At 44.3% G+C, this 25,436-nt stretch overlaps 1 protein-coding gene across 1 annotated transcript in view; it reads right to left on the reverse strand.

The window, feature by feature from the left end:
• ALDH2 (aldehyde dehydrogenase 2 family member) overlaps positions 1–17,347 on the reverse strand; it is a 29,261-nt gene extending 11,914 nt beyond the window's left edge. Inside the window, exons 1-3 of the mRNA XM_043970203.1 lie at positions 17,121–17,347; positions 2,235–2,339; positions 159–299 (exon numbers count right to left, since the gene is read on the reverse strand). Of these exons, the coding sequence (XP_043826138.1) occupies positions 159–299; positions 2,235–2,339; positions 17,121–17,234 (360 nt within the window). The 5' untranslated portion in view covers positions 17,235–17,347. The remainder of the gene's footprint in view (positions 1–158; positions 300–2,234; positions 2,340–17,120) is intronic.
• Positions 17,348–25,436: the final 8,089 nt, after the last annotated feature.

The raw sequence follows: 25,436 nt of genomic DNA on the forward strand, positions 1-25,436 counted from the left end.
AAGAAGAGCCCAGTCAGCACACCTCCTCCGCATGCACACGCACCTTGTGTCTTGACAGCGGCTTCTGATGCCAGGGCCAGGTGCTCGTGTGTGTGTGTTCACATGTGTGCATGTGCGTGTGTGGGTTGGTCAGCAGGGGTGGGAGGAGGAGCACGTACGGCCAAGTAAGCCCGGTCCCTTTCGATCAGGTCTGCCAGTCTATTCAAAAGCCTCCCTCTGTGCGATGCATCCATCTTCCTCCATGGGGAGCCCAGGCGAAATGCATCCCTCGCAGCTTTCACTGCCTTGTCCACGTCTGCCTAGGAAACAAAGAGCAGGCCCCGGCTCAACCTCCGTTTGGTGGCGATGGTGACCGTAGAAGGTGGGGGCTGACCAGGGACCTACAGGCCAGCCAGTCCACTTCCTTATTTACAGATAAGCTGAGAAACAGAAAGGAGAGGTACCTACAGGATCATAGACCTTGAGCTGGAAGGGATGCCAATAACCTCCTTTTAGAGTGAGGGGCAAGGTCAGAGGGGCAGCAAGAGTCACAGGCGGGATTTGAATCTAGGGCCTCTGACTCTCCCTACTGTACCACACTGCCTTCGCTGGACCCTTCTCTCCATATATGTCCATTCCCAAGCCCTGGGCATGTATGATAAATACCTATCGATCCAGGCAAGTCAAAGATTGAAACAAAGGTCCAACTATATGACAAAACCCCCACGGCGGCCCTTTCTGTGGAGGTAAAAAATGTGGACTTAAAGGGGTACCCCACCCAGAGACTGAGGAAATCGCTGGACAGATTATAGCATTTGTAAGTAATGAACCGTGACTGAACAAAACCCATCTGAGGAATTCAGAGAGACTTTGGAAGACGTGTATCAACGGATACACCATGAAGAAAACAAACCCAAGAACAGCACGTGCCATGACTACAACAATTTAAACAACAGTAACATTCAGGTAAACTCGGATGCCCAATATGGATGCTGAGGGACAGCCGTTGATGTCTCCCTTCCTCCTTCTTGGGAAAGCTGGGAGGAAGGGCAGAGAGAGACAATGGATGACAAACTCTGATGGATGTGTCTGATGTGTGGGTCAGTTTTGCACTGCTGTTATTCTTTCTTATGAGGCAGGGCTCTATGGTGGGGAGCACAGTATATGGGGAAACAACGTGGTGTTACAAAAACAAAAAGGACCAACAATCATCAAACTTGAATAATAATAAATACTTGTGGATCCACCCTAAAAACATATGCCTAAGAACTGTCCCACAAAGTGCTGCCCAATCCTCTCTCCACAAACTCTAACTCAACGATGTGGATTTTTTCTGGAAGGGAAGGGGAAGCAGACTCCCTCTACTGCTTTCCCATTTATAGTCTTAGGGAGCAAGAGGTGAGGTCACTCCCCCAGGGCCACCGAGCCAGAAGGTTTCAAAGGCTGGACTTGAAACCAGATCTCCCAGACTCTGATGCTGGTTCATCATATCGCCCTGGATATATAAATCAATACATGCTTGTTGGGGCAGCTAAGTGGTACAGTGGATAGAACAGCAGCCCTGGAGTCAGGAGGACCTGAATTCAAATCCGGCCTCAGACACTTAACACTTACTAGCTGTGTGACCCTGGGCAAGTCACTTAACCCCAATTGCCTCACTAAAAAAAAAAAAAATACATACTTGTTGGCAGAATCCTGAAAGAATGCCTGAATACCCAAAAGCCAAACCACTTAACACTGAAGCATTTCCCCAATCTTCTCCCAACAAGCTTAATATATGTGTAAATAAAATTAATCTTTATTTCTACAAATTTCAGGGGTTCACGATAGGGCCACAAACTTTTTTCTCTCACCAGTTTCCTTTCAAAATCATAGTGGGAATGACCAGTCTAACAAGTCTCTGTTTTTATTTTTAAATCAATGAAAAAATAACTCAAGACAAAGACACTTCTGGGATTTCACATCTTTTCCTCCCCTTCCACGGTAAGATGATACCCATTTCAAAAGGAGAATGCTTGTCTTTCTAAAAGAGAACGAAACGTGACAGGTCATTCTTGTTCTCTGTCCCTACAGGGACTGACTCCCTGCTCGCTCCCCGGGTAAGAGAATAGCAACAAATATAATTTTAGTTCTTTTTGAGAACACAGAGAGCCAATGAAGCACCTCCTGGGCTGGCTGAGAGATTCCACACTTGCTATTTGTTTAGAACAAAGTTCTCCCTTTGATTTGTTTCAGTCCACCTGAGAAGTCAGTACCTTGTCCCCCTCGGCCACTTGGCAGATCACCTCTCCCGTGGATGGGTTGATAGTGGGGAAAGTCTTCTTGCTGATGGCATCATGCCATTCGTTGTTTATGAAAATCTGCCGCAGGAAGAAGAAAAAAGAAAGAAACTCCATCAGTCAGTCGGTCAACAAGTGTGTATCAAACATTTATTATGTGCCAAGCACTGAGCCTTTAAGTTTCAGGACTTGCTATTAATAGGAGAGACCCTGAGTAACCACCATCAATGGTTGTGGCTCCCAGGCAAGACCATCCTAGAGACCCAAGCCGGGGAGAGATCTTTAGGGCATCAGGCGAGCGTGCCGGGGAAGGGAGGCCCTCAGCAGTGTCAGGAATGATGCACTGCGCAGCTCAGTAGAAGGAAGTGAATGGCCCCGTGGTCATTTGTCCTATGCTCGAGAACTGCAGAATTCTAGTTAGAAGAGAATGTATTAGGGGCAGCTAGGTGGCGCAGTGGATAGAGCACCGGCCCTGGAGTCAGGAGGACCTGAGTTCAAATCCGGCCTCAGACACTTAACACTTACTAGCTGTGTGACCCTGGGCAAGTCACTTAACCCCAATTGCCTCACTTAAAAAAAAAAAAAAAAAGAAGAGAATGTATTCTCCACTTAAGCCAGGAGTTCTTGACCTGAGGACCTCTGAGGGGTCCAAGAATGGATTTAAGGGACATAGTGCACGTGGCTAGGAAAAACCTGACATCTCTATTTCAATAAAATTGGTTTCCTTTTTGTTTTTTAAGTGAGGCAATTGGGGTTAAGTGACTTGCCCAGGGTCACACAGCTAGTAAGTGTTAAGTGTCTGAGGCCGGATTTGAACTCAGGTCCCCCTGAATCCAGGGGCTGGTGCTCTATCCACTGCGCCACCTAGCTGCCCCTGGTTTCCTTTTTAATCCCATGCATTTAAAAAAAATTGGAGGGGGATGTGAGGCAATCGGGGTTAAGTGACTTGCCCAGGGTCACACAGCCAGTAAGTGTCAAGTGTCTGAAGCCACATTTGAACTCAGGTCCTCCTGAATCCAAGGCTGGTGCTTTATCCACTGCACCACCTAGCTGCCCCCTATGCATTTTTTATGCAGTTAATAATATTCTCAGAAGGGGGCTGGGGGTTTCACCAGACAACCAAAGAGGGTCCAGGAAACAAAAGTCTAGAACCCCTGAACCATGCAAACAAAAACCTGAAAGAGAACTCTTTCCATGACCTGCGTGACAAGTGGTAATCCAGTCTGTACCTGAAGCCTTCCAATGGAAAGAGCAAGGGAGGGAATAAGCATTTCACTAGCATCTACTATGTGCCAGACACTGTGCAAAACACTGAAAAAAATCAATTCATTTGATCCTCACAACAACCCTTGGAGGTAGGTACTGTTATTATTATTCCCATTTTATAGATGAGGAAACTAAGGCAACCAGAGGTGGTGAAATACCCAGAGCTAATAATAAGTGTCTGGGACCATATTCTAACTTGGGTCTTCTTGACTCACTCTCAGTCCTGTGCTCTCCATGCTATGCCATCTCACTGAATTAAATCCAAAGGAGAATAATTGTCATGATTAATTATTAATAATAATAAATATTAATAATGATAATTAGAATGAATTAATTCACCTTCTTTCTGCCTCTCTCCCCCCACCCCGTTTGTCTCCCCCCCATCTCTCTCTCCCCACTCCTCCCTCTCTTCCTCCACATCTGTGTCTGTCTCCTCCCACATCTCTCACTCTCTCCCCCTCCCTCTTCCTCCCAAGCCACTCTCTCTAACTTATCTCTCCCTCCTTCCCTTCTACACTCCCCCTCCCCTTTTCCCCCCATGTTTGTCTATCTGTCTCTGCCTTTCTGGCCCTCTTCAGAATACACTGGAGGTGGGGCTGGACTGTGTTTACTTAATAAGCCTGCATCAGGGTTTGGCACCTGAACCAAGATCATCAACCTAGGTAAAGTACAGGGCTCTCCCTGGGTGCAGAGATAATGGAAGCCCCCCCCCCACCCCTAGCCCAGTTCACATTTTCATGCTCTATCAGCATTATGTAATAATATTTATTCAGCGTGCTCTGCAGCTAGGATTTCTACCGCAGAGAACATGAAAGGAAATTTCACAACAGAAAGAACTCTTGGGAGTAAATGCCCTCCAGTAAATAGCTATGGGGCTTTACTAAGGACAGAGCAAACAAAAGGAAGCTAATTTTTGTGGTTGCTAAGGCGCATTTCCAGTCCTATCCAACCCTTCATAACCCCATTTGGGGTTTTCTTGGCAAGGATCCTAGAGCAGTTTGCCATTTCCTTCTCCAGCTCATTTTACAGAAAAGGAAACCGAGGCAAATAGGGCTAAGTGATTTACCCTGGGTCACAGAGCCCCAAAATGTCTGAGCCCGGATTTGAACTCACGAAGAAGAGTGCCTATCCACTGTGTCCCCCGCTGCCCTAAAGAAGCTTACACACTCTATTAATTCATCAAAAGAAGGGCAGCACTTAACAAAGTGTGTGGCACGGCTCATAGATACAACACATCCCATCCCTTTTAAAGAGAGCACCCAGACCAGCCAGCTATTCACTTTGCACTAGGCTGCACCTCCTCTGGGATTCTCCATCACACCCCCTGTCCTGGATACTTTTTTATCCATCCCCACCTCCATCTCCAGCTTCCTCTGAGGTGTCCTGTTTTCCTACTAGAATGTAAGCTCCTGCAATTTGGAACTATGCCCAAAGGGCCATGGGACTGTGCATACCCTTTGTCCCAGTGGTACCACTGCTAGGTCTATAACCCAAAGAGACCATAGGAAAGGGAAAAGGACCCACATGTACAAAAATATTTATAGCAGCTCTCTTTGTGGTGGCAAAGAATTGGAAATCAAGGGAATGCCCATCAACAGGGGAATGGCTAAACAAGCTGTGGTATATGAATATAATGGAATACTATTGTGCTGTAAGAAACAATGAGCAGGAGGAATTCAGAGAAACCTGGAAGGACTTACATGAACTGATGCTGACTGAGAGGAGCAGCACCAGAAGAACACTGTACAAAGTAACAGCAACATTGTGTGATGAACAATGGGGATAGACTTGGCTCTTCTCAGCAGTACAATGATCCAAAACAGTTTCAAAGAACTCATGATAGAAAATGTTCTCAACATCCAGAAAAAAGAACTGTGAATTATGAATGCAGATTGAACCATACTGTTTCTACTTTGTGGCTGGGTTTTTTTCCTTCTTTTTTGAGGTTTTCCCCTTGTGCTCTGATTCTTCTTTCGCAAGATGACTAATGTAGAAATATGTTTAATGTGATTGTACATATACACCCTATATATATCAGACTGCTTTCCATCTTGGGGAGGAGGGAAGGAAGGGAAGGTGGGAGGAAAATTTGGAACTAAAAATCCTGTGAAAACAAATGTTGAAAACTATCCTTATATGTAACTGGAAAATAATAAAATACTTTTAAAAAATGTAAGCTCCTGGAGGGCAGCCTTTCTTTTGGCTTGTATCCGTATCCCCAAGTGGAAGACTTTCTATTATCCCCAATGAATTCTGCCTTATTAGACCCGACCCAAATTTCAAACTTGTCAAGAACACCTTGGAGCCTGAGCCGGACATCTGCTGTGTCAGCTCTCCCTCCCAGCTTGGTGTCATCATCCCAGGGCCATGCCACTGAGGACCTCCTGACATGCTGATATTCAACTATTAACAACTGCTCTTTTGATTTTTCATATTCTCAGCTAATCTACAGATCTCTATCCGCCCCATAAGAACAGTATGAGATATTTGGGGAGCAAAGCAGCACCGTAGGCTGGGTCTGGAATCAGGAAGACCCAAGTTCAAGTACATCCTCAGACACACATGGGCAAATTTTGGAACTACTAGCTGCCTCAGTTTCCTCATCTGTAAAAAGGGATTAATAATAGCCCTGCACTCTGAGGTTTGTTGTGAGGACAAGATAACATGTTTTGCAAACCCTAAAGTGCTATATAAATGCCGCCATCATCACCACCACCACCATCATCATCGCCAAAAGGTTTGCTAAATCCTTTCCTTTACCTGACAAGACAGAACATTCCTCCCAGGCCTGAGAAAACATAGCAAGGTATTTAAAATATCTTCCCTCCCTCTCTGCATCCTCTGCTGAACCTGGGTCCAAGAAAGCAGCGCCAGCAGGGCACAAGGTCTGGCCGTGGGTCTACCTCTCCTGAGTATGACCCAGTGATGGGTAGTCTCCATCATCCAAGCAAAGCCTGGCCCCATCCACAGGCTGTAGATCTCGAGGGCAGAGGACAACATGACTGGAAGTGACATCCCACTCACAAGCTCAGGATCACAGATCTGGACCTCGAAGGCCAACCTAGTCCAACTTCCTCCTTTTGCCCAGAAGGAACCCGAGGTTTAGAAAATAAAAGGACTTGCCCCCAAGGTCACCAAGTAAGTCACAAGTAAGTGGCAGAGAAGGGATCTGAACTCGTCCTCTGACTCCAAATTTATCCCTCTTTTCCATGTAGAACCTGGCCTCTCCCACATGCTCTGCTTCCCAACACAGCCTAGGGCCACATGAGATTTCTCCACTCCCATCCCTTGACTCATGTTGAGAGCTAGCTAGTTCAGAGAGGCCCTCTGTCACCTCGGAGCAACAAGGATGCATAAGTCATGGAGAGAGGGTGGTCTGAATCTCTGGAGGGAACATTACCCGCCCTCCCCGCCAAACAAAATCCAGACCTTTGGTTCCCACTCCAGCATGGCCTTTGCTGCAAAGAGCCAGAAAGAGGTCACCAAATGATACCTATTTGCAGCCCTAAACTTCGGGCATGCAGAGTCATCCCTTGTGATTCTTTTTATTTTAATATTTTTAAACAAGTCCGACCCAGAAGCACTTGAACCATTCAGACAAGGGCATCAGAACCTTCCCAGAGATTCCAACATCCTCTTTCTCAAGGGCTTTGAGCCAAAGGCAGGCTCCACCCCCTGACGCCCAGATATAGGCTTTCTCGCCTTCTGATCTCCACCTCTCTTACCAGCACAGAGCAGAGCAAAGAGTTGGACTCAAAAGTAAATAGAGGGGCAGCTAGGTGGCGCAGTGGATAAAGCACCGGCTCTGGATTCAGGAGTACCTGAGTTCAAATCCGGCCTCAGATACTTGACACATACTAGCTGCGTGACCCTGGGCAAATCACTTAACCCCCATTGCCCAGCCCCCCCCCAAAAAAAAGTCTTTACAAAAGTAAATAGATCCTGTCAAAAAGAGGTTGATTTTGCTGGTTGAAAAGTAACTCATTGAAAGTTCTCCAGCCTAGAATTCTGGGCTGTTTTTCTTAAGTAAATATGAAGGGAAGGTATTTACCAAACCCAATGCAAAACCTTAGAGTCTGGAAACCAAAAGAATGGAATCTTAGTGAAGGGCTGGCAGAGCTTCCAGACATTAAAATGTGGTTCCAGGAAGCACAGAAGTCACTTGCTCCAGGGACTTCTTTGTTTGTTTTGTTTTGTTTTGTTTTTTTTGGTTGGGCAATGAGGGTTAAGTGACTTGCCCAAGGTCACACAGCTAGTATGTGTCAAGTGTCTGAGGACGGATTTGAACTCAGGTCCTCCTGAATCCAGGGCTGGTGATCTATCCACTGTGCCACCTAGCTGCCCCCCAGGGACTTCTTAATGTGGGGTGAGGAGCTTTTGAAAAAAAAATAGATACTTTCTGATAACTATTTCAACACCAATGGTATCTTCTGTAACGCTATACATTTGGTCGAATGCATTTAAAAACATGATTTTAAGAAGGGAGCCATCGATAGGCTTCACCAGACATGGCCCAAGGGGTCCACTGGGGACTGTTAAAAATCCCCAATTCTACCTCACCTCTCCAATCTCTCCTTCACAAACTGTCAAAGTGATATTCCTCCAGCATAGACTGTGCTGCCCAGGTCATATCTGTGGCTCCACACACCCCCCAGGGCTCCTTCATGCCTCTTTCCAAGCTTCTTGGACATTAGTCTCCTTTACATAAACCACTCAGGGACAGATTCAAGGCTAGGGAGTTTTTCCCTGAGATTAATGGGCAATTTGCATCCACTCTTCCTAGATTTACCTTTGGAACAAAAGACTAAAACAAGCCACAGTGTGTTTTTTGTGATGAAGCCAGCATCCTTCCTCTCTACCCTACCCCCTAGCCAGCCCAAGTGTGCCCCTACTAAGGCTGCGGGAATAAGATGATTTTCAAAATGAGTAAAACAAGATTCAGCTGCCCTAAAACTCATTCCCAAGCAGAACAGAGGCATAGGCACCAATAAGGGAATCTAGAGCCTTGAGACTCAAGGAGGCTAATGGGTCAAGAGGGTGTCTGCACATCTCCGTTTTCCTGAAGGGCTCACACACATGCAGGAGATTGATGGCCCTCTCCTGCCAGTCCCCAAGGGACGTGCAACAATGCCATCTGTAAGATTCCAAAATGCCACAGACTTAGCACACTCCCTTCAAAGTCATCCTACACTCCCTTAACTACCTAGCTGGAAAGGAGCACTGTTCTCCAAGTTAAGTCAGCAAACATTTATAAAAGCACCTACTACGTGCCAGGTATTGCACTAAGTGCTGAGGAATCAAAGAAGTTTAAAAAAAAGTTCCTGCTCTCTCTCTCTCTCTCTCTCTCTTTTTTTTTTTTTAGTGAGGCAATTGGGGTTAAGTGACTTGCCTAGGGTCACACAGCTAGTAAGTGTTAAGTGTCTGAGGCTGGATTTGAACTCAGGTCCTCCTGACTCCAGGGCCGGTGCTCTATCCACTGCACCACCTAGCTGCCCCCCTGCTCACAGTTTAATAGGGGAGATAACAGACAAATAATTATGTATCCACAGGCTATAGATAGGATAGATTGTAGAGAATCTCAGAGGGAAGGAGTTGATGTGGAGGAGGCTGGGAAAGGCTTCTTGTAGAAAGTGGGAATTGAGCTGGGAACGAGAGAAGCCACCCCCATCACACCTGTACAATGAGTCTGAAAGTAAGGGATGCACAAGCTGCAGTCTTATGAATGTGACAGCATATGGAACAAGGGAGGCAGCATGGTGTGTACAGTCCTACAGAGGGAGGAAGAGAGGAAGGAGGAAGGGAGGGAAGGAGGGGAGGGAGGAAGGAAAGGAGGGAGGGAAAGAGGAAGGGAGGGAAGAATGAATAGAAGGAGGGAGGGAGGAAGGGAGGGAAGGAGGGAAGGAGGGAGGGAAGGAGGGAGGAAGGGAGGGAAGGAGGGAGAGAGGAAGGGAGGGAAGGAGGGAGAGAGGAAGGGAGGGAGGAAGGAAGGCCTAATTTTGAAGAAAAAAAAGGAACAAACCAAACTATTTGGATAATTATGGGAAACCTTGTATGACTGGTGTCACATGAAAAAAGCAGAAAGAGATGAAAAGATAGAGGAAGAAAGGAACATGACACCTAGCTTTGAATTCCTAAAGGATTAGATTTGTTCAACATGACCCCAAAGAGCAGACACAGAAGCAGTGGGTGCCAGGAGGCATTTTAGGATTGCTATCAGGGCATATAACAAGAGCTATCTGAAAATCAGACGGGCTGCCCCAGGAGGACTTCCTTCAAGGCTGGGTGACCACTCAATCAGGCAGGTCATAGAAGGGATTTCTTTGTGAGGAGGGGTTGAATTAGATGAGCCCTGAGGCCCCTTCCCAATCTGACAGCCTCCGATTCTGAGGAGGTACAAGAACAGACATTAATAATAACTCATATCAAAGCAATGATCGGTAACAAGTCCAGGTGGCTGACGTTAGAAGATAGGATCTTTTTTTTTTTTGGTGAGGCAATTGGGGTTAAGTGACTTGCCCAGGGTCACACAGCTAGTAAGTGTTAAGTGTCTGAGGCCGGATTTGAACTCAGGTACTCCTGACTCCAGGGCCGCTGCTCTATCCACTGTGCCACCTAGCTGTCCCTGATATGATCTCCTTGTAAAGAACGTTCCCATGTGTCCCCTGTCAGGAGACAGAAACTGAAGGAGGGTTTATGAGGATCACACAAGATCAGATTCCAACCTGGAAGGGGCCTCACAGCTCATCTAGTCCAAACCCGAGCCTTTCCAGAGAAGGAAATCAAGGCCAAGAGGTAGGAAGGGACTGGCCCGAGGTCTCTGGTGAACTAAGTGGCAAGGGTAGAACTGCTCATGTTTTCTGTGTCATGTCAAGAGTAAGGAGAAGTGTTGGGAAGGGTTTCTCAGTGCTCTGCCTGCACCCAGCCCGGGGTAACTTTCTAAGACTAAAGTATACGGCAGGCATTAATCTGCTGTGGTAGAAGGAAATTTCCTTACCTGGAGGTCTGTACATCAATCAAATCTTAGATTCTCCCCATGCCCCCCCGCCCCCCCCCCCAAAATGCTCCTAAAATAAGATAAAGAGCCAAGTGGTTCTGTGAATAGAATGCTGGGCTTGGAGGAAGACGCTCACCAGATTCACGGGCAAGTCATTTCCCCTCTGTCTGCCTCAGTCTCCTCATTTGTAAAATGAGCATTCGAAACAGCACCTACCTCCCAGGGTTGTTGTGAGGTTCAAATGTGATAATATTTGTAAAGTGCCTAGAACATAGTAGGTACTTAATAAACGCTTATTCCCTTCCCCAGAAACCTGCTAAAGTAGCTTTGAATTATGCGTTTCTCAACCTTCCCGATATCAAAAAAAAAAAAAAAGCCACCTTAGAGACTACAAGAGAAAGGTTTCACTGTTAGCCCCATTAAGAACAGGGTTCCAATCCCACCTAGCTGGGTGACTTGGGGCAGATCCCCAAACCACTCTGGATGTCAGCTTTCTCCTCTCTCTGTAAGATGGGGTTAAACAGGGGCAGCTAGGTGGCACAGTGGATAGAGCACCGGCCCTGGAGTCAGGAGGACCTGAGTTCAAATCTGACCTCAGACACTTAACACTTACTAGCTGTGTGACCTTGGGCAAGTCACTTAACCCCAATCGCCTCACTTAAAAAAAAGAAAAAGAAAAAGAAGAAAAAAAACCACATTCCTTTAAAAAAAAAAAAAAGATGGGGTTAAACACCTATCCAGGGTTCTGCAGACAGGAGCACACCTTCCTCCTCTCTCTAAGCCCAAGCACAGAGAGAATTAGCCCACCAGATTCCTGGATTAACTATGGAGGGGAAGAGGTTCATGAGCCCCTTACATACAGCGTGGTTGGGACCGGTTTTGCTCCTTGTTAACACAGGCAAGGAAGATAGTGATTTCAAATGAAAGTGGTTAAAATAAACAGGGGCTTTTCTGAGCAAACTGACAGATTTCTGTTTTAAACCAGCACATGGACCTTTGAGGATGTTTCTGGGTTTGCTCATTTTTCAATCAAACCATTCATTTGACAAGCATTCCATAAGATCAAAGATTCGGAGCTGGACAATCCCACTGGAGCAGGTTGAAATTTAATTACATGATTTGTCGGGGGGGGGGGCAATGCTATTTAGTCTGTGGTTGGGCAGAATTGGGACTCCGGTCTTCCTGAAGCCTGTGGCTTCTTCGCTCTTTGTGCACTTAACATTTATTCACACCTAAGTGTGAGGCACTGTCCTAGGTACTAAGGGTGAAAACCATCCACTTATTCCTGTAAGCAGAAGAGCCAGAGAGTTTATTGGGAAAACACCCTGCTTGACATTTTTCTGTTTAAATTACACACCTCTACCTCCCTGTCCCCCGCCCCTCCCTCTCCCTCTCCCTCAAGGACCTGAATAAGGCCTCTAGTACTCTGGGATTTGTTAGGGGGGGGGGGGTGAGGGGGGGAACCTGTTTCTCCAACCTCTTCATTCAGGGAGCTGTTATGCTACCTCAAACACCCTTCTATACCTTTCCACCTAACTCCCTCACTCTGTATGCCCCTAACTAGCCTCCATGCATTCGGAGTCTCCCACTTCTCCATCTTTGGACAAGCCATACTTCACACCTAGAATATACTCCCTCCTCACCTCCATCTCCTAGAATTATTCTTCGTTTCTTTCAAAGCTCAGGTGCAAGAAGCCTTTCCTGATCAACCCCTTTGCCCATTACTTTTGAGAGATCTGTAAGATCTTTTGTTTATATATTGCCTAGCTCTCCCCCAAATAGAGCTCCCCACTTCCTCCACCCTGTCCCAGGGAGTCATCGCTTATAGAAAATAATTTTTTAAAAGGAGGGGGAATTCAACAAAACTGGGCCATAGCTAAAAAAAAAAAATCTGACATTATATGTGTTACACCTACCCCATCCCCACTTTCCCAAGTCAGCATAGGACTGGGGGGAGGGCACTCCCCTATTGTTAATGTTTCTCCCTCCTCAAATTACTTCAAACACATTTACACTTGGTAAACAAATGCAGAACTCAGACCCAGGGGACAGAAACAGAAACTCCTAGAAGGAAGAAACAGCTGTTTTTGTCTCTTAATCCCCAGCCTGGCACCCAGTAGGTATTTAATAAATTTAATAAATGTCATTTTTTCGTTTGGCCCAAGAGAGAGGAACAAAGCAACAATAGGTGGGGCATTTCAGTCAAATTTAACTGATGCAAAGGAAGGGGGGATCCTTCCTAACAATAAGAATTATCCTGCTTCAGGAGGTCAGTCAGAGGATCACAGAGTTAGAGAAGGAAGAGACTTCAGAGGTCAAGAGTTCACCCCTAGAAATTTTACGTATGAAGAAACTGAGGATCAGAAAAGTAAAGTGATTGGCCCACAGTCACTAAGTGGCACATCTGGGATTTGGACCCAGGTCCTCTGACTTCGGATCCATTGGGCCATGAGCCTCTATCATGCTATAGACCATAAGCTTGAAAAACAGCCCATAACACTCCTGAGTGCAAGCAAAAATTGGAAAATATTGAACAAGTATGTAACTGGGAAAACTTTAACAAAATAAATACAAATACAAAAAAACAGATAACAAACATTCTTTTTAAAATAAGTCTCGGGCAGCTAGGTGGCACAATGGAGAAAGCACCAGCTCTGGATTCAGGAGGACCTGAGTTCAAATCCGGCCTCAGACACTTGACACTTACTAGCTGTGTGACCCTGGGCAAGTCACTTAACCCTCATTGCTCCACCAAAAAAAAACAACAAAGTCAATATGGGATCTTTAATGGATAATTCTGTTCCCACCACTTTCTAGATAGGGACTAACTAGAGATGCCTGTGATTCTGAACTGAGCTGAGGACCAAAGGCTTAATGTAAAAAGGCGGGCCTGGGTAACGCATTAAACCATCTAGAAAGGCTGGGAAAGCTGTTGGGGGAGGGGGGGGCCTGAGAGGGTGAAGACACTCAAAGTAGCAGAAGGTCCCGGCCTTACTTTGCTAACTTAATAGCTAAGCCCTAATTACAGGGAAAGCTACCGACTCAACTATATAAAAACTGAAAAACTGGGCTCTATCCCTACCCTAGCCTTCACTTCCAATAAAATGTGAACAAAAGAGTTGGGGCCTGCAATGGATTTATTGCCTTTCTCATTTGGGGAGTTCAGAGAAAAGGTCTGGATAGGGAATCAGAGAAAGCAGGCTTCAATCCCAGAACCTCAGTGACTCTTGGCAACTAGATGAAACTCATTGCATAGGCATTTCTTTAGCTAATAAAAAAGAGGGAGGTGGAACCAATGACCTCTGATCTCCTATTCCACTGTTAATCTACCATCCTATCATGTGTCTGCAGGCAGGGGAAATAGGCAAGACCCTGAAACCCATCCAGACATGCCTCTCCCGTAGGGCCTTTAGGTTTTTGTCCTGGTGTTCCCCAGAACCTGGTGGGAAACCCAGAACTTCAGAAGGGCTTGTCAATTGGCCAGCTAGCCCAGGATAGGCACTCCTAACAGACAAGGGGCTGTTCTAGGGTAAGAGAGAACTCTCAATTGAAGGAAGCTCCCCAAAGAAGAACAGCACCTTCTTCATTTGAAATCTATCACCTTGGGGCAGCTAGGTGGGGCAGTGGATAGAGCACAGGCTGTGGATTCAGGAGGACCTGAGTTCAAATCTGACCTCAGACACTTGATACTTACTAGCTGTGTGACCTTGGGCAAGTCACTTAACCCTCATTGCTCCACCCCACCCCCAAAATCTATCACCTTAGTTGGAGAGGTGACTTCTCCAGCTCACACAGCCAGTGGGTGTCAGGACTGGAGGCCAGCTCTCTCTACCCACCTCCCTGAAGACAGTGCAACTAGAAAGATAAAAGCAACTGGGTAGTGGAGGGGACAAGGAGTTAGTTACTCCCTGGTCCTCATCTATTATGTAATGTGCTGGAAGAGATGCAAACTAATGGCTTCTCCCTGTGCCTCTCCCCCTCTCTAACTCTACTGCCCAGATTAAAAGTATACTGGGGAATGGGACTGCAGGAAGAAGAGGTACGGAGAGTTCAGCTATCAAGCCTAACTAAAGAAAGTTGAAGCCGGTCCAAGTTTTGTAAGAGAACAAAAGGTCAGCCCATTCGTTCAAAACAAAATTTACAGAACCCAGTGTTTCCGCTTTGAAAACACAAGATTCTGATTATTTAATTGGCCCTGAGCTGTTGATCCAGGAGGTGGGTTGTTTTTTTTTTTTAAGAATCGCGTTGCTTGCCTTCTTAATGGGTGGGGGAGGTGCGGGAGGGAGAAGAGTTGGAATTCAAAAATTTTTTAATGAATGTTAGAAAACAAATAAATAATGTGGAGAAAAAATTTCAGCAGTGGGCTTGAAAGACAGGATGACCTGAATTCAAATCCTACCTCAGATACCTCCTAACTGTGCGACCCTATGACCTGCAAGTCACTTAACCGCTCTTAGACTCGGTTTCTCTATCTGTAAAATAAGGGGGTTAGACTCTAAAGATCCTTTCAGCTCTAGATCTAGGATTCTCAGAACTGAATGATATAGTGGAAAGACAGGCTGAGTTAGCATCTCACCTCTGAGGTTAGCTGTGTGGCCCAGGGCATGTCGCAATTGCTTCCTGGTGAAAGGAACGGGGTTGGACTGGGTGGCTTCCGAGGTCCCTCCCATCTCTGGACCTATGGCCCTATGAACTTTGTGATATTTACGGCTAGCCTATTCCTCTGCAGGGAATAGAGGCCAGGCTAGATGTCAAGGATGCCAGAGAAGGTACTCTTGTTCAAGTGGGACTTGGACTAAAATATACATGACTCCTTTCAACTCTGAAATTCTGTGATTCAAAGATCAATCAAATCGATAAATATTTATTAAGCACCTACTACAAGCCAAGAACCTGTGCCAAGCCCAGGGGATACAAAAGAAGGCAAAAAGACAGTCCCTGCCCTCAGGGAGCTTACACTCAAATGAGGGAGACAACACGCAGACAACATATACAAACAAGCTACATATTGGATAAATAGGAAATAATTAGCAGAGGGAAGGCACTGGAATTAAGAGGGGCTGGGGAAGATTTCCTGCACAAGGTGGGACATCAGTTGTGACTTAAAAGGTCAGCAGGTAGAGTGGAGGACAAAATCTTCCCACAGCAAACTAAGTCAGCGTTGAGAGAGTGGTCACTCCCTGATACTTTTCCCTTTCTGGTTCCTGGCCCTGATATATTTTGTCATCTGCTGGAGGCAGCACCTGCTGAGGGGTGGTCTGGTGGCTTCTCCCTTCTCCCCAGTCCCTGCTCCAAAGAGGCTCTATTTCTCCAGCAGGAGATTAAAGGCATTTGCCAAACAAGGAGGTAAGTAAACAGCCATTAGCTGGAGTGCTCGATGAGAGGGGGACAGCCTGGGGAGAACTCTGAATCAAGGACTTTTCCCACCAGAATGGGCTCTGCGGACTATCTAGCCCAATTCCCATCCCCCTCTCACCTGACTGATGAGGAAACAGGAAGAGAGCAGGTACTCTAGCGGGGAACCAAGAGCCGACAGGAGCAGTTCAAGGAAGATGTTGGCAAGGGACAGGAGAGACATTCAGAGAGGATGAGAAGACGGGGGTGAAAGAGGAGGAGAAGCCAGGGAGGTGAGAGACAGGAAAGAGGTTCCAGGTGGGCTGTTCAAGTGGGACTTGAACTAAAATATACGTGACTCCTTTCAACTCTGAAAGGGAATCAAGGTGGGGGGGAAGGAAGTGGAAGAGAGTGGAAGAGAGAACAAGGAGGTGCAGTTAGTCAATAAGCCCTGATGAAACTCCTACTATGTGCCGGGCACCAAGCTAAACGCTGAGAAAGAAAGGAAGTAGGAGAGTAAGAAAAGGGAGGCGAGGATTGGGAAGGAGGAAGCTCATGGAGAAAGAGGGAAGGAGGTCCCGGAGAGAGAGGGAAGAAGGAAGGGGGGGGGGGGAAAGGAGGTGTCAGTTACGGAAGAGGCAGACGGGGGAGGGGAGGAGGTAAAGAAAGGGGGTAGAGAAGCATATGGGAGCATGAGGAGGGGCAGGGGGGAGAGAAAAGGCAGAATGAGCAAGGCGGTGCAGGAAGGGGTGCAGGGGAAAGAAAAGGGAGGGGGTGGAAGGGAAGAAAGGAGAAGCATGGGGTGCAGAGGGGAAGAAAATGGAGGCATAGGGTGTAGCGAGGGGGGAAAGGGAGACATGGGGTGCAGGGGGGAAAGGGAGACGTGGGGCGCAGAGCACACGGCAAAGGAAAGGAAAGGAAAGGAAAGGAAAGGAAAGGAAAGGAAAGGAAAGGAAAGGAAAGGAAAGGAAAGGAAAGGAAAGGAAAGGAAAGGAAAGGAAAGGAAAGGAAAGGAAAGGAGAGACAGGTGAAAAGGAGAAGAGGAAGGGGACACAGAAGAGGGAGCAGGGGAAAGAAGTGAGACACGGGGTGCAGAACAAGCCGAGCCCCGCACACAAGGTGGTGCCCGGGAACAAGACGGAGGAGGTGCAAAGGGTGGGTGCAGGGAAGGGTGCAGGCTGGCACTGCTGGCTTCCCCGGCTAGTCTGCCCCGGTACCCCAGGGGGAGGAGCAGGCGCCCAGGCCCGCGGGGGTGGGGGGCGTCCCACCTTGTTGTAGAAGATCTCGGGGTTCTCGTTGGGGATGGGCACGGCTGCCGGAGCGGCCGAGGACAGAAGGCGGCGGCCCAGACGGGGCCCGAGCAGGGCTGCGGCCCGAAGCATGCTGCGGCGGAGGCTGGAGGCCAGAGGCTGGGGCTGGAGGTCAGAAAGGAGCAGCTCCGAGTCCCACCAAAGGAGTGAGATGCACTACTGACTCCCGCGAGCCCTCGCTCAGCCGCAGGGCAAGAAGAGGGGCGGAGCCCGCTCATCGGCACCGCCCCCTGCACTTATGGCCAATGGGAAGAGGGAGCGACATCTGGGGCGGGGCCGAGGGGAGCGCTCCGGGCCGGTGGTGCTGAGACCTGAGTGTCAATCACCGGCCCCCGCACGCCCACGTGAGGAGGGAAGGGGAATGTCAGAGCTGGGAGGGCCCTTGGAGCCTAGTTGTCAGAGCTCCTTTCCCAAATGGTGTCTTAACAATGGGAATCCTAAATGATCAGTGGGTCAAAAAACAAATCATAGAAACAATGAATAACTATACAAAAGAAAGTGCTAATGATGAAACAACATATCAAAATTCCTGGGGTGCAGCTAAAGCAGTCCTCTGGGAAAATCACATCCTTACAAAAATACATTAACAAAATAGAAGAGAAGATTAATGGACGGAATATGCACTTTAAAAGATTAGAAAACCGGGGCAGCTAGGTGATGAAGTGGATAAAGCACCGGCCCTGGATTCAGGAGGACTTGAGTTCAAATCCCATCTCAGACACTTGACACTTACCAGCTGTGTGACCCTGGGCAAGTCACTTAACCCCCATTGCCCTGTTAGAAAAGAAAAAAGAAGGAAAGAGGAAGGAAAAAAGCTATGATTTGAAAAAAGTATGAAAAGCTAAAAGATTAGAAAACCAAGAAATAAACCTAAAATACTAATAGAAGATATATTGAAAACTAGAGGGGAAATAGATAAATTAGAAACAACAAAAAACTCCATAGAAATAATAGCTAAAACTGAAAACTTTTCTTTGAAAATACTAATAAAATTGATAAACCCTTAACCAATATGGCTAAAAAGAAAAGAGCAGAAAATCAAATCAATAAAATAGCAGATGAGCCATGTGAAATCACAGCAAAACCAGGAGAAATAAGAATAATCAGAACATGTGCCCAGTTACAAGAAATAGAGGAATATCTTCAAAAATAGAAAATACCCAAACTTAGATCTTAAATAACCCAATCTCATAAATGTATTTCCCTTTATCTGGCTGTATCAAAGGGAGAAAAAAAAAATCCTGGTCCTGATGGTTTCAAGGTGAATTCTATCAAACTTTCCATACTTCACAAATTGTTCTCAAAAATAAAGAATTTTATGAGAATCCTTTTATGAGACAAATATAATCCTAATTGCCTAAACTAGGGAAAGATAAAGCATGAGAAACGTATGGGCCAATGTCATTGCCATTGACTCAAAAAATTTAAACAAAATCCTTTCAAACAGACTACAGCAATTTTATGACAGGGATGAAAGAATGGTTCAACATTAGGAAAATAATCACATGATTAGTCAGTCATATTAAAACCAAAGTATTCCAAATCATATGATCATCTCAATAGATGTAGAAAAAGCCTTTAGCAGTTGGTGCAACCACCGCTCTTTTATGCCTACATGAGAGCCTGAATGAGGGAAATGCATTTCATCATCTATTGCAGGAGAGCAAAACTAGCTATTGGAAATAGTTTTCTTGTTTTCACTTATATTGCTGTGGTCTCTTGTTCTCCTGGTTCTCTCCCCTTATTTCTGAATCAGTTTGTATAAGACCTCCCAAGTTTCTCTGAATTTCTCATATATTCATAATTTATTGAGGTGCTATTGTTCATATACCATCTTTTATGCAGCTGTCAAGTACTCAATCTACAAGCACTTACTAAGGCCCTCCTGTGTGTCAGGAATTGTGGGATGAGAGCTGGGGATCCAAAGACAAAGGTGGAACACTCTCAAGAGGGAGAAAACACATACACACATAGGCAGGGAAGTGTTTAACAACCAGCTCTCTGGGTCAGGTATAGAGTGCGTTCACTCAAGTTTAATCTGCACTAGTAACATTTTCTTCATTACCTTCTTAAGTTTAGACAATCAATAAAACAATAAGTCAAGCACTGGTTTGTAGCATTTGCTAATTATTTCTGAGGTATAAATGCTCATACAGAAAATTTTAACAATGGCCTCTCAGAGCCGTGTACAAGCTGGCTCCAGCATATCCTTGAACATATATGTATGTTTGTATATGTGTGTGGAATATATCGCATATGTATATATGTATGCATGTATGTGTGTATATGTGGGGTGGGGGTATATTATAAATGTATGTACATGTATTGTGTATATATATACATATACAACCAAATATGTATGTTATATATATTATATTGTGTGTATATGTATTCACATACCTATATGAAAGGGTATGCTGGATATATAACTGATTCAAGCTGGTTCCAACATATTCTTGCAAGTAGGTATGTGTACAGATACATATGATATTGATGTATATATATAATATAGGCATATATATATAGACACCTACATGCAACATAGACATATTATATGATATATTATTTTATTATAAATATTAACATACAACTATAATACATATGTATATATAATTTTAATACATATATTCTGTACAGGAGTAATTATATACATATAGCATAACATGTATATTATACATTATTTTCTATTATATAATACACACCCATATAAAATTATAATATATACATATGTTTGGGCAACTAGGTGGTACAGTGGATAAAGCACTAGCCCTGGATTCAGAAGGACCTGAGTTCAAATCCAGCCTCAGACACTTGACACTTACTAGCTGTGTGACCCTGGGCAAGTCACTTAACCCTCATTGCCCTGCCCCCCCCCCCAAAAGAGATAGTATCTGAAGTGAGTTGGAAGGAAAGGAGAGGTTCCGAGATGCAGCAGCAGGTAGAGAATGGATTCCAGGCATGGAATCAGTCAAACCCCAAAGCCCTGAGATAGAAGATAGAATGTTGTGTGAGGGAGGCATTTGGCTATGGAAGAAACCCGTGAAGGGGGATGAGGGAAGTCAACCTGAAAAGGTAGATTAGGGCAGGATTGTGAGGGCCTTTAAATTCTAGGGTGCTTAGTATTTGATCTTAGAGGAGCCTTTGGAGTTTATTGAGCTGGGGCATGACATAGTCAAACTTGGTGGTTGTTGTTTTTTTTTTTTAAATCCAATTTCTGGCTGCTGAATGAATTCAATTGAAGAGGCTATTTACTGAACTAGTAGGCAGTCACTATGTAGGCAGAAAGGAGAGGAGAGGCAGCTTGGTGGTACAATGGGTAGAACACTGGATCTGGAGTTGGGAAGACCTGACTTCAAATCCAGCTTCAGATATTTACTAACTGTGTGACCCTGGACAAGTCACTTCTCCCTGTTTGCCCCAGTTTCCTCATCTGTAAAATGAGCTAGAGAAGGAAATGGCAAACCCCTCCAGTATCTTTGCCGAGAAAACCCCAAATGGCATCACAAAGAGTTAGACATGACTAAACAGCAAGATAATGTGAAAAGATTAAAATTGATCCTGTGTAATTTATTACTGATCATATTATAAAAATATATTATTAAAAATTATAAAAGTAATTGATTTTGTCCTGTAACAGTTTAAGCCTTGGCTCTTTGTCTCTGAACTGAACAGCTGCCATATAATGGGTGAATTTAGAAGTCCAGCTCTTCTTGCCTCAAGGAATTAAACTGACCTTGGGAAATGTGTGTGAAAGCAATGGAGCTGGACCCGAAAGCTATACATCACCAAGCTATCCTTCCAGGATATCTGGTTTGCTGTCCAAAAGTCTGGGCTGCTATCTCACACCAGGACTGAAGCAATGAACACTTCTTAGTCTCATTGGGTGGGGAGGGGTTGTTGTTACCCCCCATCACCAAACTTCCCACCAATCATGTTGTTCTCTGTGTCTCAGCTTTGTAATCTATTATGTTGCCCTCAATCCCATGATGGCCTGTCCTGTTCTTCTGCACTCCCCAAAACCTATGAAAGGGGAATTATTCTTTTGCTCAGGTCTTGTCACAAATGGAGGAAATCCACTGACCCATTTATTGGCAGGCAGCATGCCCCTGTTAATAAATGTTATCTTGCGCGCAGATTTGCCTCAGTCTACCTTTTTGTCCAATTTCACTCAAGACAAGTAAAATCACTGGATCAAAAGGTAGGAACACACATTTTCTCCATAATTACTAATTATTTTCCTGAATGGCTGGACCAGTTTCCACCAAAGTGTATTAGTGAGCCAGCCTTCCCATGGTCCCTTAAAAATCCACTATTTTTGTATTTAATCATTTTTGACAATTTTATAGGTATTATAAACCTCATTCTCTTATTGGTGGTTTGTTGCATTTCCTCTCATAGTTCTTTATTCTTTGGGATTCTTTTTTTGACAGTTGTTTATATCATTTTGCCAATTATCTATTGGGGAATGGGAGAGCTCTAGTTATTATTATTATTGTATTACTATTATTATTATTATTATTTTGTGGGGCAACAGGGGTTAAGTGACTTGCCCAGGGTCACACAGCTAATAAGTGTAAGTGTCTGAGGCCAGATTTGAACTCAGGTCTTTCTGAATCCAGGGCCAGTGTTTTATCCACTGTACCACATAGCTGCCTCAGGAAATGGGAGAGCTCTAGTTATTATTTTGGATTTTTTTAGTCTTATTCCACTTAATAGCATTTTTTCTAGTTACCTATAGTTTTTAACATTCATTTTTAGAAGATTTTGAGTTCCAAATTTTTCTCAATCCCTCCATTTCTTCTTCCCTCCCCAAGACAGCAAGCAATCTGATATAGGTTATACATGTACAATCATGTAAAACACATTTCCACATTAATCATGTTGTGAAAGAAGAATCAAAACAAAAGGGAAAAACCCATGAGAAAGAAAAAAGAAAAAACAACAACAAAGTGAAAATATTATGCTTTGATCTGCATACAGATTCCATGGTTCTTTCTCTGGATGTGGATAGTATGTTTCATCATGAGTCTTTTAAAATTGTCTTGGATAATTGTGTTACTGAGAAACTAAGTTTATCACAGCTGATCATCACACAATATTGTGTACATGTTTTCCTGGTTCTGCTTATTTCATGTAAGTCTTTTCAGGTTTTTCTGAAATCTGCCGGCTCATCATTTCTTATAGCACAAGTCTTCCATTACATTCATATACCACAACTTGTTCAGCCATTCCAGTTCTTTGTCATCAGAAAAAAAGAGTTGCTATAAATATTTTTGCACATGTGGGTTCTTTTCCCTTTTTTATGATCTCTTTGGGATACAGACCTCATAGTAGTATTACTAGGTCAAAGGGTATGCACACAGCCCTTTGGGCATAGTTCCAATTTGCTCTTCAGAATTGTTGGATCAGTTCACAACTCCACCAACAATGCATTAATGTTCCAATTTTCCCGCATTGTCTCCAACATTTATCATATTCCTTTTCTGTCATATTAGCCAATCTGATAGGTGTGAGGTGATACCTCAGAGTTGTTTTTGTTTTGTTTTGTGTTTTTTGTGGGGTAATGGGGGTTAAGTGACTTGCCTAGGGTCACACAGCTAGTAAGTGTCAAGTGTCTGAGGCCGGATTTGAACTCAGGTACTCCTGACTCCAGGGCCGATGCTCTATCCACTGCGCCACCTAGCTGCCCCCAGAGTTGTTTGAATTTGCATTTCTCTAATCAATAGTGATTTAGAGCATTTTTTTCATTTGGTAATAGATAGGTTTGATTTATTCATCTAAAAACTGCCTGTTCATATCCTTTGACCATTTTTCAATTGGGGAGTGACTTGCATTCTTATAAATTTGATTTAGTTCCCTATATATTTTAGAAATGAAGCCTTTATCAGAAAAACTGGCTATAAAAATTGTTTCTCAGCTTTCTGCCTCCCTTTTAATTTTGGCTGCATTGCTTTTGTTTGTGCAAAACCTTTTTAATTCAAAGTGATCAAAATTATCCATTTTACATTTCAGAATGTGCTTTATCCACTGTGCCACCGAGCTGCCCTAGATTTGGCCACTTTTTAGCCAATCTATCCTAAGCTCTCCTTCCAGTGGAGAGAAATGTCTTCACACATCACCTCTGCTGTCATGGGGAAAGAGGTGTAGGGGTCCTTAGGTATTCCTCTGTAAAGAATTACACTCTTACACACAGTCCAATTAGAGTTAAAATGGTTCTTTATTGGGCACTCCTCCCCCGGGGAGGAGATGGCTTAGAAACATCTTCCTCCCAGAACAGAAGGAAGGCAAAAGCTTTTATAGAGGACAGATGGGGTGACCACGTGAAAATGGAAAGTTCCTTTTGGGGGTGAGTAGGGAAAGATTCCTGAGAGTCAGGCTTTTTTTTTTCTTCAGGGGAATGATAGTCCTGACCTCTGGAGTTATCTCTGTCTCCCAGGTCCTGTCAACTAGTAGCCACGCCTAACTGACTTTCCTGTTACAGAATTTGATCTTACCTTACTTCTTAGTTATGTCTCTCCTGATATCTACCTGGCCAAGCTAAACTTTAATAGTCCCTTGACTCCTTGATATGTCTGTCCTGTTATCTGGTCATCCTAAGCCCCATGTCATCTGCTATCTGTCCTTTTCTATGACTACATCAAAAAGTTGACAGGGGGAAGAAAAGGCTAGAAATCAAAGACCAACTACCTCCCTACTCTGACACAGAGCTGAAATTGATCTCCTTCCAATTTCTACCTACTGCCTCCTTCTGCTTTCTGGAGATAAGAACGAATGTAAGCCTTTTTAAAACTTTTACCAAAATTTCCTATTTTTATTCCTATAAATTTTTTTCATTATGAATCTGACAAACACTGGAAAAGAAAAGATTAAAGTAAAGCAGAGAAAGAAAATTATATGTGAAATTACACTTCTCTCTTATGTATAGCTTGCTTTTTTATTTATTTCTTTTTTGCAGGGCAATGAGGGTTAAGTGACTTGCCCAGGGTCACGCAGCTAGTAAGTGTCAAGTGTCTGAGGTCATATTTGAACTCAGATCCTTCTGAATCCAAGGCAGTTGCTTTATTCACTGCACCACCTAGCTGCCCCTTTAGAGCTTGCTTTAAAAAAATGTGTCATAAACTCAATCTGTAACTTTGAAAGCTGTCCTGCTTATCTATGTTTCTTTCTGCTATTCTTTCCTTTTTGGTATTGTTAGGTTTGTTTTTGGGGGGGAGCAATATTGTTATGAGCCTCTCCTGTCTCTACAAGAAAATCCTTTTCCCCATTGAAAAAAAAAAGAAAAAAGGAAAATAAAACTCTTATAACCAATAAGCAGAGTAAGCTTTCTCTTCCTAGTAGATCCTTTAGCTTCTACAGCTCTCTCCTTTCATTGATGAGTTCATCCCAGAACCTCCATTTTGAAGAAATGCCCGGGTCAGTTATGCTTACTCCATTCACCTCTCATCTCTGCTCCATACTCTCTAGATTTCTTCTCTATGTGGGCACCTTTTCTTCTCCTTAACTCTCTCATCCTCTCTCTACCCCTTTCAGCTCCTTTAGATTTGTTATCTTCCCTCATCAGAATATAAATTCCTTGAGGGCAGGGAATTGTTTCTCTTTTTGCTTATATTTGTATTCCCAACACTTAGCACAGTGCCTGGTACATAGTCAGTGCTTAATGAATAATTATTGACCTGTCAAAGAGAAAAAATATGAAGAGAGGACTCCCCATTTTAAGCACAATTCTGCCAGAAATGATTTTAATTAATTTATCCTTATCCTAAATCCAACGGTTTCTAGCTTTGAGAGAAAGAGAACTGACAGAGTCCATTCATGCCTTCAGAAATATCTTTCCAACATGAGAAATCTGGAAGTAACATTTATAGGAATACTGAACAAGGCAAATCTCACAATCTGATGAAACAGATAAGTAGTAAACGGATTATTCTATCCCGTAGAATGATAGTCCTTTGATCTTTCCGGAAGCACTTGGAGAATTATTCCAAAACCGCTCAATTTCCCTTTGGCCCCTCTCCTCTAGAACTCTCTACACAGCTGGTGCCAGGTGACCAGAAGTCATGACAAGGGACCTCTGCCCTGTGTTCAATACCCTAATTCCATCAATAAATAGAGACCGACATTTAGGTGCGTCATTACTCTGATCCCTTAAGAGGCTTGAGAGAAGGTAATAATCTTAACTAGATGTGAGATATTTCTTGTAGTAGGTCTGCTTACCACCTTCAATCCATTTTCTGAAAGGCTGTTAGCCTTCATTCTTGTCCTTTTGTGCCCTTT

Source organism: Dromiciops gliroides, chromosome 1 (genome assembly GCF_019393635.1).
Source record: "Dromiciops gliroides isolate mDroGli1 chromosome 1, mDroGli1.pri, whole genome shotgun sequence".
Lineage (NCBI taxonomy): Eukaryota > Metazoa > Chordata > Mammalia > Microbiotheria > Microbiotheriidae > Dromiciops > Dromiciops gliroides.